At 28.9% G+C, this 20,038-nt stretch overlaps 2 protein-coding genes across 2 annotated transcripts; one reads left to right on the forward strand and one right to left on the reverse strand.

Annotated features, from left to right (window-relative positions):
- Nucleotides 1-5,843: 5,843 nt before the first annotated feature.
- LOC113868977 (phytochrome-interacting ankyrin-repeat protein 1-like) lies at nucleotides 5,844-9,040 on the reverse strand. The gene is made up of 3 exons (XM_027505025.1): nucleotides 8,376-9,040; nucleotides 6,429-6,600; nucleotides 5,844-6,334 (listed from the first exon to the last, which is right to left on the reverse strand). Exons 1-3 carry the CDS (start codon nucleotides 8,505-8,507, stop codon nucleotides 6,096-6,098), a joined length of 543 nt encoding a protein of 180 aa, XP_027360826.1. The 5' UTR covers nucleotides 8,508-9,040; the 3' UTR covers nucleotides 5,844-6,095.
- A 3,977-nt stretch (nucleotides 9,041-13,017) lies between these two features.
- On the forward strand, nucleotides 13,018-15,504 carry LOC113869685 (trihelix transcription factor GT-3b-like). The gene is made up of 2 exons (XM_027506134.1): nucleotides 13,018-13,543; nucleotides 14,433-15,504. Exons 1-2 carry the CDS (start codon nucleotides 13,214-13,216, stop codon nucleotides 15,027-15,029), a joined length of 927 nt encoding a protein of 308 aa, XP_027361935.1. The 5' UTR covers nucleotides 13,018-13,213; the 3' UTR covers nucleotides 15,030-15,504.
- Nucleotides 15,505-20,038: the final 4,534 nt, after the last annotated feature.

The raw sequence follows: 20,038 nt of genomic DNA on the forward strand, positions 1-20,038 counted from the left end.
AAATCATATTCATGAGAATTTAAATTTATAAAAAATATTTTGAAACATCAAAATATAATAAAATCATTTTGAAATACATTAGTAATATAATTTTTTACATTATTATTATATCATGAATTGTCACATTAATAATAATATATGAAAACCACTCATTTCATTTAAAAACGGGGCCCATTATTGAAGAATCAAAATAGGACAAGAACTGCCTTTTGGATTTTTTTATTGATCATAATCTGAATTACATTTTGCATCTCTAACATGCATATGATATGATATTTTTATAATGATATTCAGGTAAACATCTCTCTCTCAAAATAAACGACATTTATTTCTTTGTTTGGGATGATGTTTTCGTGTCGTATCAATCGATAAGCTATGAGAGCCAATTGATGCAAGACATGCATTATTATTAAATTATTATTTATTTATTTTTTCATATAGTCGCCACGTTTTATTAATAAACAGCATATTCGAATAAATAATAAAAAATATGTGGAAAAATAAATTAAAATTATAAATAAAAAATATAATAATATTTTTTAAAAATTAAATTACGAATCAATTTTGGATTGAGGAACGGATTCATATGATAGTTTGTCAAGAATTGACTTTTAAAATAGTGAGACGAAATCAATTCAGCAATTCAAATACACGGAAGCCCCAAAGTCTACTTTTGAATATTTCACATTTATAATTCTTTTTCTCTATATTGAAAATTTTATTAATCAGGGCTTACTCTCACAATTGTTTATGTTGACAGCCCCATAAAACATTTATTTTTAGCTTGGTCACAAGTTTAGGTAATTTTAAATTTTAGTTTTTTAAATATGTATGTAACAGCAACCCACAATAATATATTCATAAATAATATTTTTAAAATTATAATATTTAATATTATCAATATATTAAATTCTATATTTTTAATACAATTATACTTAATATATAAATTTTAATTAGGTGCTATTAAGCAGACAGTAAAAGATTATAACTTCACTAAAAAATTAAATTTAATTTTTAGTTTACATATTAAAAAAGAGTTTATACTAATAACTCGTATAATTTTTATTTATCTATTATTTCAAAATTCTAAGATGACATTAATTATTATTTTCTCAATTATTTTATTAAAAAACACGTCTTATAGTCGAGTCTTGTTATTAGTCTTTCATTCTGTTGCTAAGCCTTTGTTTCTTTTGGTGAAAAATATTATATAGGGATAGAAAAGTATAGGAAAAGAAGGTTTTCATTTGTTTTGATGAATTTCACTGTAGTTTAAAGTGTTATTATTATAAGTGCCTATTTTTTATATTAATTTGCTAATTTGCATAGGTGCAAGGCAAGAAGGAGAGGTGCAACTTTTTGAATAACATGATGGAAAAGTGAATGAACGTGAAGAGAAGATCATTAAAACTGTACTAAGGAAATTTGATGAAATTTGATGTAGAAGAGAGTGTTAGAGGGAGGGATTTTAATGTCATTGTAGGTTGTTTTTTTTAGGGGTTATGCTTGCAACAAAATAGGCTTAGGTTAGGGATTATGAGGCTTTGTATTGCACTGTAGATAGTGTTTTGTGTAGGATTTGGCTGCTAATGTTGCTTGGCTTTTGTATTTCATTTAGTGTATTAAGACCATTAAAATCAATGGATGCAAGTTTATGCAATTGGTATTTACATAGTTACTACTACCTTTTCTATGCATAAATTCATATCAAATTGAATAAAGACAATGAAAAATAAAAATAATTAGTTACTTACCCAGTCATCGATGCAACTGGTAAAATTGATCAAAACTGTTCACAAATTGTTTACATTTTTAAAAGTTGATAACTGATGGTAACATTTGGTACAATACATAACAAAACTTGTGCCTAAGACAATATCCACAATAAAAGCCATGAGACCATAATGCAATAGAACAATAACCATGACAAAATGTAGCCATAAATCCACATCCAAATCATTAACATGATTCTAATACCATAGTTGAAACCTCTAAATGGGGGCTTAAAAATCCAATCCAATTGAATACTGCCCCCAAAGCTTTTTTCAGACTCTTTTACTGGTTATAGTTGCTTATTACAAAACGTTTCCTCAATCAGGGGCAAATTCATTTAACATTTAGAAGCTTTTTACCTTGAAACTCTTTAATAACTTAGTCCAATATACATTTGTTCAAAAACGATTAAGGCCCCAATAATAGCATATGGGTATCTTCAAATCACGTTAGAACACCCTCACATGCATGCATGCGGGAGAGAATAATGGCTGTTTGGTTTCAACCAGTCTTCAGGGAAAGAGAGAGACTTGAAATGAAAGCTTTCTTTCCTTCAGAAACTCAAGTCCAATCTATTTTCATGACATAATCACAGTTATTGAAACATCCATTTCGTTATTTAAACATTTTGTGAGTTTTGTCAACCTCAAGATTTAAAATTGAGTATTAAAAATCATTAATTTTAATTGTTTATCTTGAGCCTTAAGAAACAAAGTTAATATTTTTATTTTTTATACATAAGGGTTTAAAAGTACTTCTCAAAATTATAAGACATAACAAAAATCATTTCACTTCAATTTTTCTTATAAATAATTTTGCGTTGAAGAATAGAGGATCTCAAGTATATAAAGTTTTATTTCTTAGCTGTTGGATAGTCGATGCATGAGACCCCACAGTTGGGCCATACCTATCTCTCCTTAATTTATGTAAGTGGAAACTTCAATTGAAAACCTTATCTTAGCCACAAAATATGAAAAATAGTGGCCATATATATATATATATGCAAATGATGGATTTCTGATGAGCGCAAAGAGCGGAGTTTGAAGGAATTGGTCTCATAAAGGATAAAAGGGACCATAAATAAGAAGGTTGGTTGTGCACGTAATGTTACTTCTAAAAATGACCCATTTTTGCATTTTTTTAAATACTCTCTGTCTCATGTTATATCTTTCGTTATTTATTAGATGTTAATATGTGCTTTTATTATTAATAATTTTTTTATTAAAAGTTACATTAAATCATATTATTTATTGACATAAGATCTTTGTCTTATTTATTTTAACTTGTCTTAAAATATTTATTCCTTAACAAATCTAAAAAACATTATTATATTTTTAAATAATTTTTTATTTTTTCATTTTTATTTTTACTAGACTTTAATAAACATTTGTTTAATAATTTTATACAAACAACATAACTTTAAAATTTTCATAAATTTGTAAGTTTTAAAATTTTTATCTTATTAATTTAGTCTAATTCAATATAATAAAATATTTATTATTAATAATTAAAATATTTCTAAAAAATTTACAATTTTTATGAAATTTAAAAATAATCATAAAGTTTAAATTTAAATTTAATTTACCAATACCCATGCATTGCATATGAAACTTAATTTTTTAACTAATTTCATTATTTCTACATACAAAAATGCACTTTCTACAACGGGATTTTACATTGGTTCTCTAAAAATAATTGATGTAGAAAAAAATGTGGTGACATTTTTAAAATTTATGTAAACTTTTTTATATTTGGTGTTTTCAAAACTGACACAAAAAGTACTTTTCACATCAGTTTTTTTGACGATAGATGTAGAAAAAGATGCAATAACATTTTTGAAATTTATGCAAACTTTTCTAGAAAGTATTACAATTCTACAATTTTTTGTATTAACTATAAACTTTGAATGAACATAACTTTTAGTACAGAACTTTAATTTATATAAATTATATGTCTATTTCATATAACTGTTTGAGATCTGTCCAACTCACCACCCATTTTCTAAAATTTCAATATTTTTCCTCCTTTTTCTAATTTTTACTATTTTTTTATTTTTTGTTTCATTATTTCCCAAAAATATATACATAATTTGTAAAAATTAAAATTGTGTACTGAAAGTTATAACCTTTTAATCTTTTTAAAACTACAGAACTTCTTACATCGGTTTAATAAACAACTGATATAAAAAGTACATTCTACATCGGTTGTTTTTTAGGATCGATGTATAATCAATTCAAATTTAAATTTTTTATACATGTGCCAATGAAATAGCATAAATTGGAGATGAGCGCAAAAACTTTTCTTAAGTTTTTAAAGTTTCTGTTAGCTAGGATCATGTATGGACAATGGTACATCAATGGTTTTATCTTACTTCATTTTCTTTATTTTTTGCTTCATTAAATAATTCAATGAACACTGAATATTCTTTATGTTTTAGATTCAAACAAAGATGAATAATGATAAACACGATGAACAAGATTAACAATGATGAACACGACAAACAAGATGTACAATGACGACACAGTGAACACGATGAAAGATAACCAACATGATGAACACTAATGTTTATAGATTTTAATTTAAACAGTGTTTTAAATGTGAAAACATATATTGATAATATTAACACGAATGTTAAAATTATCAAAGAAGAGAAACTTCGACATCATTAAGAAGACAAAAATAAACATGAAGAATATTTTTTACATCGATTATTATAAACAACCAATGTAGAAAGTCTTGAATTTCTATATCACTTGTATCTACGTCAGATGCGGATAAAAATCCTTTTTTAACCGATGTAAAAAATATATATTTTTTACTAGTGATTAGTTTACCATCAATTAAAGTAATTAGAAAAATAACTCTACTGCATTTTAATCTCTAATCAAAAATTAATAAAAACTTCATTCCCTTTCAATTAATATTTTAAAAAATATTTATTTATTAAAGTATTTAAAATGATTGTCAAAGTCAAGCATTTTAATTTTTTAAATTATTCACATTAAGTATTTTAGTCGTTGAAATTTTAAAATATCTTTAATAATTTCTAACTTTTTTTATCAATTAATTTAATCTGATGTGCCAGTTATACATCATTTAAATATATTAACAGAATTTTAATATATTACACTAAGTGATAAATAAAAATGTTGATGTGAAAAATAACATCTGTCATTTTATATAAATGTCAATGTGGCAAACCACATCATTTCTCGTGGAATTAGTTATAATCCTTTCCTCACCTGCAACCATGGTAACACTCCCCACAGTTATTGCAAAAGATTATTCTAACTATGTATTGCAATCAAATCAACTTATTTTATAATACTTTTAAGTGAAAAAAAAATGCAAAAATTTTAATTAAAAACCCCAACATTTCCAAACCGGGTTGTTTACTAATAATTTTCAAAACATTACATTACTTCTCCTTATTTCTTATTTTTAAAATTTTTTGAAAAATGGCAGAAGCAGCAATTCCTATTTTCAACATTTATCTACATATATTTAAAAAGAAAACAATAAAAGAAATGAGAATTTTATAATTAATAAAAAAAAACTTTTCAAACTAATAAAGATTGGTTTTGTAAGTAATCTGGTAATGTGATCTCCTGTGAAAGCAAAAATTATGGGTACTCTTGGTTCGTGTATATCTGCAAAGTTTACTGAGGATAAATATAAGACGATTGACCACTGATCTGTATTAAAAATTTTACAGTTTATCTTTATAATGCTGACTGGGATCCTTCTCACCATCTATATCACTACAGAATGGGAGAATACACAGCATTGATTATATTTTCAGAAAGATGCAAAATAGATGTTCGAATTTCCTATCTAACATAACACATGCAGAACCCATTTGTGTAACGTATTCTCTCTGAAGCTCCTCTATTGATTCCTCTCTTGGGAGAAAATTCGTATGGTAAATGATTTTCTATAACGACTCGTTAGTTGTTTGGGGCTTTGAACCCCGTTTATCTGCCAAAATGAAAAAAAAAAAAAAAAAACATAAACTTTTCAAACTAAATATACACTTACTTTCCCCAATAACTCAAACTAGACACGCATTAAGAGAAAAGACAGAAGAATTCTAAACTCAGGGTTGTCAAAATATTGTTCATAAGAAAGTAGTGTGCGGGCACACAATGCACGACTACATCAGCAAGCATACAATATATCACATTAATAATCGTACATAAGTGTTCCCATAACAGCATCCAACATATTAAAAAAGTAAGTAGCACCACATCCTCATACATAAAACACCCACCCTACGCATAGTTGTTTTATTTCACTTCTGAAATTATTCCCACAAGATAGATTTAATCATCAACCAAATCCCTGAAATGCAAATTAACTTTCAGAGATGTCTCTCCAGCAGATAAGTCTTCCTGTCGAAGTCGCTTCATCTCCTCATAGGCCCATTCTAGTCCTGGGCAGTAATGAAGAGGAGGGTTAAATCTGCTATCATTGATATCAGGTGGCAAGAATGCTCCATTCTCTATCAAGAATTTCACAGCATCCCTCCTCCTTTCTTTAGCTGCAATGTGGAGTGGTGTCCCTGGTACAAGTGAAGAGCATACTCGTCATTATGAAACTTCAATTATGAATAGACATAGCAATATTATGTCTAAGAGGAAGCTTGAATCACTTACAGCCACAGGCACCCTTAGTTCTGGCATCAATGTCAGCACCACGCTCAAGCAGTTCATCCATCACTCCAATGTGACCACCTTCAGCAGCAAGGTGGAGAGGGGTCACCCCTTTTGACTTAGGGCCCCATGCAGTCACGTTGACATCCATTCCTTCATTGAGAAGATTTTTAACCTGTTCACCAACACCATAAGAAGATGCTCCCATGTGAAAAAATTTGAGAAAATTGAGAACCCTTTTGCTCCAATAATCGAACAATTTACAAATCATCAAATGCATGAGGCAAAGTATTCAAGTACTACAGGAATTAGTAGCATCCTAAGATTTGACAAATTTTAAAATTCAGCCGGGAATCCACAAAGAGTGGATCAATGAACAAGGTTTAGGCTCCCACCATTGTGGGATGAGGTAAGTCAGATTGCACATCCATACCCCACAACACAAGACACTGTTTTGACAACCAGAACTGTACCAACTGTTCATAAGACAGCAACCTAATATGCCACTTGCCTCTACAAAAGAACACTGCAGAACATCTATACTAAAAAAAAGTATAAAAAAATAAAGTCCGATTGAATGAGATTGTAGATTCCTTATTCATGCGAGCCATCTGTGTTTCTACATAGCCATTCATACACATTAAATGGATTTTTCATCCACCAAAATCTTCTATCTGTAACCTATAAATTATTTGACGAGTACTAAGTAATGACCTTACATAGCACCACCCATCACTCTTCAAGTGTAAACACCACATATATGCTAAATACTGAGCAACAATTTTAGTCAGTAGAATACCAAATCCATATGCAAACGCTGCAAAATAGTCCCCTTTACTCATAACTGTCATTAAGCTGAAATGAAAATGATACAATACAAATACTCATAAAGGCTTGGTATGAAAAAGCCAATCCAACTGGGACACAAGTTTCATATCATTTATCACCACTAAAACAATAGAATGATATCACCACTGAAGAGACATAGGTATATCAGCCAAAAAAGAGTTTTGCATGAACGGGTAAGGTGGATCAAGCATTTATTCAACTAGGAATAACCACACCATCAAATTAGGTTCATCCATATTCCCTAGAAACAGCCCCAAAATTTTACAGATTTTACATTCATACAGCAGATCTTAGAGCTGGATTATACAATAAAAAGTTGAGAACTTTGCTATAAACCCCCCAAATCACATTTATTACATACTAACAAAGAAAATGCTACACCAAAAGATTTCTGTTCATGCTATTAGACTGCACCCTAAATGAATTTTATTTTCCGACACTTCTGAAAATGGATAAAAGAATAGAGAACAATTAAAACAAAGAATGAAAAATAAAAGAGTTAGCATATGAGTATATGACATCTTCAAGCAACAACTCTCATTTAAAAGCAAGCGTTATTTGGTATTATAAGAGGGTTATATCTAGTATCGGGCCGGACCCATTGTAAATTCAATAGTTCGTCAGTGGATAGTGCGCTGAAAATCACAGACAATCCTTGGGTATATCGGGATAAGGGTTTGGGTCTGAGTGGATACAACGTATAATCTTCATCAATCATAGTGAATTTTCTCTGTTTCCATGAAATCCTACTGTGAGTTGTACAATGCATAATCTTCCTCAATCAGGACAATAAAAACGAAACCCCCTTTTACAAACAAAAACCGTTTATAGTTGCAAATCAGAGCCTCCAACCTTGAAACCGAAACCACCCAAACCAAATGCAACTCTTCACACAAAAGCAATAAGGTTCCCAATTCAAGTTCAATCAAACAAAAAGCCGAGTAAAAGCCCAATACATCGCCACATAAAACAACCCAGCGTGCGCATTTTAATTTAACTTTTTTTTTTCTCTGAGCACCTCAAATCGAAATCTCCCCTAGTAAAAAACATTTCTTACTCAAATTCAGCAATAAAAAAAACACAGAAAATGAAAAAAATTACCAGTTTGAGATCCCCTTTCCGAGCACAAACATGAAGTGAGGTCCAACCCCTGTCATCGGTATCGAACCCAGGCCTCAACAAGCGCCTTCTCGAAGGGCTCTTTCTGAACAAAACCGGCTGCGCCTCGAGCATGTTTTTCAGCAATCACGCAAAACGACGAAAAAAAAAATCAAACGACACAGATCCTAGAATCCCAACCAGAATTGGGTACAGGCTTCACCGACAACGATTGCAGAGTCCTCCCCCCGACAATAATAAAATAAAATAAAAAAAAAAGAGAGAGAGCGAGTCTAAAAGGGTCTCCGAATTCACATGTTATTGGAGGAGAAATCCGAGTGTTGCGTTTAGACAAAGAGAAAATGGTTTGGGAAAGGGAATTAGCGAGAGGAAAGGGAATGATTGGCAACGCAATAGGGTGCGAAGGGATTCAAGCCAGGACCGAATACACGAAGGTTTTGCGATACGAAGAAGACTGAGTTCATGATAATCATAATTGAATGGGGTAAATGATTAGGATTAGATGGAGGATGAGAAAGAGATGAAGCGTAGGAATTGGATTCAGATGAAGCCTTGTTTCATTGGGACGGAGGAGGTGCTGGTGGATGCTGTTTTATGCTATGAATGAAACCCTAACAGATCTCACACATCAATGAATCTCTCTCTCCAAAGAGCCCTTTCTATCTTATTACTTAATTTAATTAATCTTTTGCGCCCACGATTCTATTCATTTCAATATTTGTAAATTTATCATTAATATTAAATTAAAAAAACTAATTTTTAAAAATATTTTTTATAATATTTCTAAAAATACTCTTACAATAGTATTGATAAATTATATATAGGAATTGATATATAATTTTAAATATAAACTATTTAATTAAGATATATTATCTTTGTAAATATGATGTTTCAAAACATAATTTAAATTATTTATTAAAAATATTTATTCAATATAATGTATTGATACTTAAAATTTAAATTTAAAATACACAAAACATGAGATATTATGTTTGAAAGTAGTAATACAAAGTCATAAATAAAAATAACATTAGTATTTAATGTAAAAACACATAAATTAATTATAAAAAAAAAAAACGTCTTATTTTACAAGAGTGAAGCATCGAATTGATAATATAGAAGTTTAACTGATTTCATAAAATTAATTTTACTATAATCACAAGCATTGGCAATGCTATAAAAAATTATGATATCAAATTTCTAATTGAGGTTACCACTCAAGCTGGGGCCAATACAAGACGAACAATGGGAATAAATTGAACTAAGTTAATTAGACATTAAAAATATTATGATTAAAATAGGAAAAAAAATTAATTTTATGAGTTTAATTCATTTTTAAAATATAAATTTATGTTAAATTAATTTATTTATTAACTATATTTGTATAATTGTTTCAGTGTTCATGTATGGAAATACTATATCATGTCTTTATTTATCAAATATTTATATCAATTTACAAAATTTTATCTTGATTATTATTTATAATTAATATTTTTTATTAACTTTAGATTAAAATTAAATATTTAAAATAATATTTTTAAAATTCAACAAATATTTTTAAATTAATTACTACTATTATTTTTATATTATGTTTATTTTTTAAATTTTAAAATATTATAATATAATATTTTTATTATTATTTATATTATTAATTTTTATTTTTATAGATTTTAATTTAAATTTTCATCATAAATTTTGTTTATTAAAAATAAATTAAAATGATAATAAATATTTTATAAATTTTTATAAAATATAATATAATTAATAAATATTATTAAAATTTTCTTAAAACGCACTAATTTAATGCAACTGTGCTTATAATAAATTAATTTTACTTGAAAAACTAAATTTACAATTATTTTAAAAATTAATTTTACCTTATAAATTAAATTTAAAATTAATTTAAAATAAAACTGAATTTAAAACTAATTTCAAAAAAATTAAATTTAGAATCAATTAAAAAAATAAAATAAAATAATTTAAAATTTAATTGTATAATTAGTTTGTGTGGTAGATAAACGATAAAAAGTATAATATATGCAAATATTTATTAGTTTAATACAATATAAAAATAAGAAAAATTATATTATTAATAGATTAAAAAATATATATAAATATAATTTTATATTAGTTATTATAAAATTTAAATACTTTTTAATATAATAATTTAATAATAATATAAAAATATTTATAGTATATTTTTATTAAATTTAAAACCAATTTTAAACTAATTTTAAATTTTAAAATCAAATTTAAATATATTTTAAAAAAATTAAAATAAATTAGTTTAAAATTTAATCCATATAATTAGATTTTAAATGAATTTACATTAGTTTTTTTAGAAATTTAATGCATGCATATTATGACTTATTTAGTTCATAAGAATATTTTAAAGTTTTATATTTTTTATTTTTATTTGAAAATTTTTCTTAGTTTATCATTTTAAAACATGTTTAATGTAATACATTTTAAAAGGAGTTTTGATTAAGAGATTGAATGATATTGTATCTAAACTTTGTGACGAGAGAGAAAAGAATTTCTATGATTTCAAAAAATTCGATTTTAAGTGGTTTGAACTTGGGGATTGACACAAGCATTATTTTTATGGCGTGATTGCCATTAGACGAAGAAATAATAAAGTTATTATGTTTGGTGTTAATGTATACTTACTTGAAAATTTGTATAGGACATTATTAAGTATGTGTATAATTCAATGTGAAAAAAAGAAATAAAAAAAAGTTATAATTGTGTGATTTGTAACAGTACAGACAATTTGGCTTGAGAAAAATAATATTATATTTGATAATGGTGTATTAAATGTTTAATTTTATTAAATATCATTCTTAGAAGTGGCGACCTTTGGTACACTTAATTGTATATGAGAATTAAATTAATGATCTCTTGACATATATTATTAAATTCATTTGAAGATACAATGAGTTAAAATACGACATGTACTTATATTTTATCTTTAATAAAATATTGATGTTTAACAAAAAAAATCAATAATCCAATTTACATATAGAATCAATAGTCTCAAAAGTCATGTTAAATTATATTCAACATTATTTTTTCTATTATTTAAACTTAATTATTATAAATTAAAAAATATTAATATAAAGTCTTAAATTAAATTTCAACAACTAATACTAATATTTGTTATTAAAATATATTTTTTAAACTTTATAATAATTTATTATTATCAAATAAAATTTTCAAAATTATAAAAATATTAATCTTAAATAAAACCCTTATAAAATTGAGTTTTATACTTAAATAATATATTTTTAAAAACTGTTTTTAATTAATATTTATATAAAATCACTTCATTATCTAATTTTTTATATTGCATAGTATATTGTTTTTTATTTTTTAAAAATAAATATCATATTTTACAATTATACTTACTCCAATAATCTTTAAAGAGAAGTACTTTCACTTTAAAAACATCGATTGTTGTCTTTACTTTTAAGTGAGATTAGTATTTTGAGGTTAAATAAGATATTAATATATGATATTCATTTAAAAATAATTTAATTTGTAGTAATAATTAATATTAAAATAAAAATAACTAATTTTTAATTTTAATTTTTAATAAGTTAAATAATTATAAATTTAATTTCAAATTTTATGTAATATTATGTCAACTAAACTTATTATAACTATTTTTAGCTAAAAATTAATAATACAGTTAAAGTTAAATTTTATAATTTATAATTTTAATAATTTAATCAATTATAAATTTAATTTATATTTTTATTAAAAATATGTCAACTAAATTTATTACAACTATTTGTGCAAATAATTAATATTTTAATTAAAATTAAATTATTACGATTCCTGATCTTATTTTTGTAATTCATAATTTTAAATATAAACATTAATTACCGGTAAATAAAAAAAAGTAATTCACATCACGTGTCAGTATTTCTTAGAGTTTCGCTTTTCATTTGAAAATATTAATTCCGTCTTAAAAGAGGTAGTTGTTCTGTGTGTTAAAATATATATTTATTTTAAAAAATGAAAAAAAATAATACTAAGAAGGTGCTTTATGACATGGAAAAAAAAAGCTAAAACAAGAAAAATAGCTATATATATATAATATAGGAAATAGTTTTAAAAATATATTATTTAATTAAAAACCAATTTTATCAAACCAGGATTTCCATACCAGTTTTTTATTTGCTTAATCCAAAGTATCAACTTTTACACCGACAAGACAATGAAAAACGGGCTAACGACTTTAATAAAATTACCGTTTTTTAATATGATTTAAATAAAATTAAAGCTTCATGTCAATAAACGATCTATATTTAAATTTTATAAATAATTTTTAATACATATTAGAAAACATATATCAAAGGATTACTTTACCAAAAAAACATATTAAAGGATTGATAAATAATACTATAATTTTTAATAAATATGTATTAGATTTGTTTTTATTATTCCACTAAATCTTAAAGCACGTACTAAAAAATATATTTTTAAATAATTTGAATTGGTTAATAAAATATATTTAATATTTGTTTGAAACACGTTAAAAAAAAAAAAAAACAACCAAGTGATTGTAATAAAGAAGCGCATTTAGAGATTTCAATGAAGGTGGATAGTCAACTATTCCTGTCTTGTCGACAAAGAAACTTGGGAAGGCCGAAAGGAGAAAAAAAGAAAAGAAAATAGAAAAGTGTTTTTTCGAGGCTTCGAGTTTGTAGTGCAGCACTTCCATTTTTTCATTTAGTACGCTTTTTCAATTCCAAAACCCTAATCCCAAACTCACTTCGTTTGATTCATACGACGTCGTTGTCGAAGAAAGGTCAATGTTCGGTGGCGGAGGTGATGATGCCCTTGCGGCTCGCCTTGGCATGGTTTCGCCGTCGCTGCTGAATCCGGCGACATCGACGGTGATGTCTGGAGAGATATCTCCGGCGCCGGCGAGGGAGGAGAGGGCTCCTGCTCAGCCGCAGTGGAGCCAGCAGGAGACGAGAGAGTTCATAGCAATACGCGCGGAGTTTGAGAGGGATTTCACTGCGTCGAAGCGGAATAGGACGCTTTGGGAAGCGGTGAGCTCTAAGATGAGGGAGAGAGGGTTCAGGAGAAGCCCCGAACAGTGCAAATGCAAGTGGAAGAACCTCGTTAATCGCTATAAGGTACCTCTCCCTCTCTTTCTGTTTTCTTTGTCTTATCGCTGTTGGATTTCGTTTGGTTAATTGAGGCGTTTGCATTATTCTCGAATTTCAAGGTTAGTTTCGCAATGCTTGCGGATAAAAATACGGCAGAGAAGAAACTGCTTTACTTTTTTTTTTTTTTTTAGTAATGTTTGTTTGAGTCGGTGGAAATTTTTGAAAGTGGATCGGTTTAAACTGGATTTGAATTCATTTACATTCCACCTTGAAAATGTTAGTCACTTCTATAGCATAGACAAAACTGAATTCAAACTTGGAAAAGTAATGTTCCACCATCTACAACGAATTTTATTTTAAACTAAGCATTTTTGTGTCACTCTAGTTTCTCTCCTCTTCTTATTTTCTGCCTACTCAAATAAGCATTGTTACATTGTGATAATGAATCTTTAGTTGATATTTCATTTGGAAGTAAAACTAAGTGGGCATTCCCATAATCTCATTGCACCTTTATATCCGACATTCATTTGAATTAGTTCAGAAATGATGAAATCTGATACGATGTTTGTGTATGGTAACTGAGGAGTGTATGCATTGAATTGTATGAAGTTCATGTATATTTAATTCTATGTGATCTGAAGTAATTTGGTTATAGGATGTGCTTGCTAGAATTTAGGCTGAAATTTAGAAGCCCCCTCTAACTATCGTCATGTGCAAAAAAATCCCATATGGTTTGATATTCGCCAACATGGATCCCTGAACTCACCAAAATCTGCACACTGACCTCCCCTATGCATGAGTGGAAAAGCCCCAATAGGGAGTGAATATGTATGGTTAGAATTCTGAACAAATCATATCTTTAAGATGGAAGTCTTCACTTTACTCAGTAAATTACATGCTAATATTTATTATGCAGGGAAAAGAGACATCTGACCCAGAGCAGGGCAGGCAATGCCCATTTTTTGAAGAGTTGCGTGCAGTCTTTACTGAAAGAGCACATAACTTGCAACGAAAACAAATGCTTCTTGAATCTGAAACTCGTTCAGCTCAAACCAAGAAAGGGGTGAAAAGATTAAGTGGAGATCGGTCCTCAGAGGAGCTCTCGGAAGATGATGATGAGGTTGAAGATGACAGCGAAGAGGAGAGGCCTTCCAGAAGCAATACCCGCAAAAGGAAAGTTGCAATGGAGAAGTCTTCAAGGGCAAACAATCCATCAAATGCTGTCATTAATAGTACTAGTAGTATTCAGGACATGCTCAAGGAGTTTTTTCAACATCAGTTAAGGATGGAGATGCAATGGCGGGAGATGATGGAAAGGCGTGCTCATGAAAGACAGTTGTTTGAGCAGGAATGGCGGCAGTCAATGGAGAAGCTTGAGAAAGAGAGATTAATGATTGAGCAAGCATGGAGGGAGAGAGAAGAACAGAGGAGAATGAGAGAAGAGAGTAGGGCAGAGAGAAGGGATGCTCTATTGACGACCCTTTTGAACAAACTCATTAATGAATCTAACTAACTGAGGCGAATGGCTTGGGTTCCCTGTAGCTGATTATTTTGTTATTTCCATTTATCATATTATTTCCAAGTTTAGCTGAGAATGAACCAAATTGCATAGTAGCTTTTGATTACAGAGAAATTTGGAGAGGAGAAATAGATTGATGAAAGGAGTATTACAGATTTATAGGAGTATATGAACATTTTCTTTTGAAAATTGATTGGGTTTTTTATATGAACTATTTAGGGATACTTCTGGTTGGCACAAAGTTCTGGGACATGTGTAACTTAAAACTGGTATGGGTTAAAAGCTTTCTGTATGTTTTTTATTAAATCTGTACAAATATTTTTGCTTTACTTCCCTCCCTGAAAGATACATTTGGGGATGACAAGTTTGTTTATTAGTTTATAAATTTTATTGTTTATGGACTGATCTCTATGTCATTGAGTTGAAATTTCAATAGGATGATCATGAAATAACATATTACTTTTAGCTCTGTTTAACATTGAGTTGATATTTATTAATTTATGGGTAATTTGTAAATTATGATATTTGTTAATTTATTTGTTTATGGGTGTTTGTAAATTGAAGGTGATTAAGATGATTGATATGTTATATTGTGATGAGAAATGACAGTAACGTAACCTTTGGATTTTGGAAAGCACTATTTTTACAATTATTTAAAATTTGTCAAGAATATTGAAATTTTGTGAGTCGGAAAGAAAGCCTCACAATAACCAATTGAAATTGATTGAGAAAAAAAGGCTTTAAATCCATCTTTTTCGGGAGCTTTTAGCAACCCATGCTGAAAACGGCTGGTTTCACCAACTTATCTATTTTACCATCTTCCAATCCCCATTAGCATTTTGGAGAGCTTCTATATCGCTCTTCATTCTCCTAACCACTTCAATGCCATGGACATGGAAATACGAGGAATTTCCGTCACCAAATTTGAGCCACTTGCATCCTGACTTCTTTTTAAACTACGTAAATTCTTGTAGCAACACATTTTCATACGCCTTCTGGTGCGGGCTATCATGTAATTTCACATAGTTATTTTGTTCACGACTTTACAAAGAGTGTATTAAAAAATATAGCAATACTTTTATGTTATTACGTTCTTCAACTCTTTTTTTCCTTTTATTAAAACTGGTTCTAAACGTAAAATGCAAAATTATGTAATAAAAAGATATTATAATATTAAACTCATTTTGAACTACTAAATTTATAAAAAAATAACAAAACAATGAAGAAAATAAGTTACATAATAATTTCATAGATATGTAGCTACACAAATGAGTGATCTAATAATTTCTTTTAGAAAATTATTTACGTGCATGGAAGTTACGTTTAAGCTAGATTGAATTAGTTTTTAAAATTACATTCAAAATCCAATTGAATCCAATTTTTTTTTATTTTATTTTTTGGTTTATTCAATTTCTAGTTAGTTTGATTTTCAACTTTTAAGTTTAATTTTTTCAATTTATTTTGGATTGGTTCAATTTATAAATACCCAACAAAATGGAACATGAAGTTAAAAAAAGTCGATATTTTAGTAGTTTCATTCCATTCTATCTTGGTATCAAATACTATCTTCAGGACCACAAGTCAGTCAGCACTGTTACAACATCATAATATGCTCATAATGATAGGCACAGTTTTTATCATCCTTTATGATCTCACAGTAATGCATATTAACAAAATTAAATTCAAACATGTTGCAATCTGCCTTGGAAGCAGGGAATTACATTAAAAGCATCAAGGCACACCAAAAGAGCATTTTTTTTGTTTGGACCTTTCGTACCATTTGCTCAAAGTATTACTAGTTTGACTCTGAAGGGGGTTTCTCCTTCGGATGTTTGGAGGCATAATGATCGCCAAGTTGATTTTGATTTGCGAGTTGGACCTGAAATGGAATGCGCTACAACATTATGAAGAAACATGATACAAACACAAAAAATGTCTCAAAGGTTCAATAACATGTTTTTTGGTCCATAGTCATATAACATTTAATAATGCAAAAGCTCTTCAGAAATATAATGATTCCGTAACATTCAGAAAAGTTCAAGAGAAGTGTCAAAATTGAATGGGCCCATTGACCTATTTAAAATAGTATTCTTGCCACAAACAGAATGATCAAATACCAGATACACATGATTAGCTAATACTCTATTAGTCAAAGTGTAAAAATGATGATATTAACAAAGATATGCTCGACACTCAAAGCACAGGCATTAAAATATTGCTACTTGACATGTTAATTTAAGCATGAGCAACAATATATATCTTAAGACAAGATAAATAAATTATTTTGTAGAAAATACAGCAATTTCATCATAAGAAGGAAAAGTTGTCTTTCCAACTCTATGCAATTTGCAAATGATTCCGTTATCTAGCTCCTTTTCATGGAATGGATAAGCCTAATAGTAAAATTTATACATTGATGATCATAAATAAACACATCTAAACAAGTAGGACTTAACCTCAATCCAGGAGGAGGTATTTGTATATTCTTTAGAGTTGTAGGAGTGCAGCTGTGCTTATGTGACAAGGCTTAGTCCTAGACTTGTATAGACATTATGCAGGCATGGCTAACAACTCAACACCAAAAAGGAAATAGATTTTATATAAGAAAATACCCAGCATCACATATTATCTTCAATTCAGGTGAAGAGCACCTCTGATCTATGTATATTCTTAATAACATACTATTGCCCCCAACTTAATGATCAGTATTTGAATAACTCATGCAAGTATTAGTATTAATTTTCCTGTACATCAATATCAATATTTTACCTTCTTAATCAAGTAAAGAAGTCAATTGAGATTTAGATAGCTGTTAAAAAGACTTTCAGTTCAGCCTACTAATTATTGAGGGCTAATATATATAGGGATTGTTGCAGAGGAATTATCCTATTCACTAAAGACACACACAGTTCATTAATTATTGATAAAGATTTTAGCACATCCTAGATATCCTCTAACAAGCCTTTGAATATATGGACTTCGCCTTTATTGTGTTTAATTTAAGTTCCACAAACATAGAATTTCTATGATATTGAAAGTTCTTATTATTTATAAATATGACAAATCTCTTTAACAATAATATAAATACATAGCCATTTGATCACTAGTATTAAGAGATCTTACAATTTTCTTCTTCTAGGGAGATACTTCAGTAGTTCAGTTTTGAAAAATGATGTATGGGAAAACTATTATCTTCCGCAAAATTCTTTACTCAATATGTTTCTGTAGGCTACAATCCATGCAATGCATAACTTCTATTTGCTAGTGATAAGTTTTGCTTGCCAACCCACACATCTAATAAGCACATAGAAGAAAAGTAAACTGTCAGGTATATAAAGCATCCCCTCAAAACCAGGTCAATTTCAGAAGCACTTTTCCACTGAAGAATGAAGACTGTTCAGACTTCAAACAAACTGCCATGCCATAGTTTATATGAACCATGTGACATGCACCAACATGAGACAACATGTAAAACTCAGTCCACCATGGAACAAGATATAAGTACAGAAAATCAAGCTCCAACCCTGTTGGATAGTCATCTAAATCACAGTTTGAACCAATATGAAGTAATTTAAATAGTAATTATAGGTGCTGGTAATTACATGTTAATAAATTTGGCCAGTAATTACTTAGTCTATGACTAAAAGCCATGCTTGTCTAAATTATAAATTTCAGCCTTGGTTACAGAACATATTTTTCTCTTCAAGAAGACACTGAAGTTAGAAGGAATAACACAATAAGTGCAGAACAAGGACACCAATGAATCCTCCTACAAGGGAAAAAAAAGTACACAAGAATAACCAATAAAATATAAAGAGAGAGCTCTCTCTTCCATTCAAATGAGAAAAGCAAATCCGCTAGAAACTACAGAAGCAAAAAACAACATAGTTTGGCGAAGTATATATATCACAGCAAAAGATGCACATTTTGCAAAGAATCTTTCCTTACCATACAAGTTACAACACTAAAGGACAATGTTGACTTGTAATTTATCCCCAGCAAAGGTTGCAAAATGCAAATGTAACATGCACCTAACTTTGGCCAATACTGCAAACCAACAATACCATTGCAAAAGTAATCATTTTTAAAACTTCAGCTTGTGTATCTTACACATCAACCATGCGAGATAATCATAAAAAAAAAAAAGACTAACATGAGTATCCAAATAAGACACTGCACAAGTTGCTCTGACGTCCCCACCAAGGCACCGCTAACAGCAGCAGCAACGTGCCCCCCATCATACATTATTGAAAAATTTTTGCCAAAAAAATTAGAACCACGAGTTAGGAACCCGACAAAGAGCCAACTATGCACAAAGTGCGATAGGAAATTATGTGATAAATAATTAAGACAACTAGCTTATGCTCATTAACCAAATTAATAATTGAATCACTTGAAACCAAATACTAATTCTAGCAACCCTTGAATCAAACAAACCGCGAAAAGGAAAAAAGTAATAGCCACAACCCAGATCCGCTGATTCATGCATAACCCAATAGCACCAGGTGTTGCTGGAATCAGGTGATCAAAGGCAGATTCAAAATTTAAAAAAAAAGGGTAATTAAAAACTACCCAATAATAAAAATTCAATTTAATTTTTTCTTTGACATAAAGAAGAATAAAATGATAAGAAGAAGGAAAAACCTTGCAGATGGGACACATGATTTTGAGACCAACGGCTCTGGCTTCAAGCTGAGACCCTTTTGGCTTCTGATTCCTCTCTGCGTTTCGTCTCTGCGCTTCGATCTTCTGCTTTCCCCGCGTCATCTTTCTCTCTCCGTAGCGAAAACCTGAAAATTGAAATTGGAAGACCAACTCAGAAATATGAAGACGAATAGCAGAGACGTATGTGGGTCCTACCCTCGTGCCTTCGATAATCTTGTGTTCTTGATGTCGTAATTGCTTGTTATTGATTATGTCACGTGAATATGCTATTGTATTCCAACCCTTTTTTTTAATCTTTAAAAAATTATAATATTTGGCTTCTACTATTACTATTATCT

This window comes from Abrus precatorius, unplaced genomic scaffold (genome assembly GCF_003935025.1).
Source record: "Abrus precatorius isolate BTA unplaced genomic scaffold, Abrus_2018 Scaffold6, whole genome shotgun sequence".
Lineage (NCBI taxonomy): Eukaryota > Viridiplantae > Streptophyta > Magnoliopsida > Fabales > Fabaceae > Abrus > Abrus precatorius.

What these genes read in the sequence shown, in the direction of transcription:
- LOC113868977 (XM_027505025.1), bottom strand. Translation starts at nt 8,507, where the DNA reads ATGCTCGAGGCGCAGCCGGTTTTGTTCAGAAAGAGCCCTTCGAGAAGG. An exon ending in GGAAAGGGGATCTCAAACTG is followed by an intron (nt 6,601 to 8,375) that starts GTAATTTTTTTC and finishes GTTGGTGAACAG; the next exon opens with GTTAAAAATCTTCTCAATGA. An exon ending in AACTAAGGGTGCCTGTGGCT is followed by an intron (nt 6,335 to 6,428) that starts GTAAGTGATTCA and finishes CACTTGTACCAG; the next exon opens with GGACACCACTCCACATTGCA.
- LOC113869685 (XM_027506134.1), top strand. Translation starts at nt 13,214, where the DNA reads ATGTTCGGTGGCGGAGGTGATGATGCCCTTGCGGCTCGCCTTGGCATG. An exon ending in ACCTCGTTAATCGCTATAAG is followed by an intron (nt 13,544 to 14,432) that starts GTACCTCTCCCT and finishes TTTATTATGCAG; the next exon opens with GGAAAAGAGACATCTGACCC.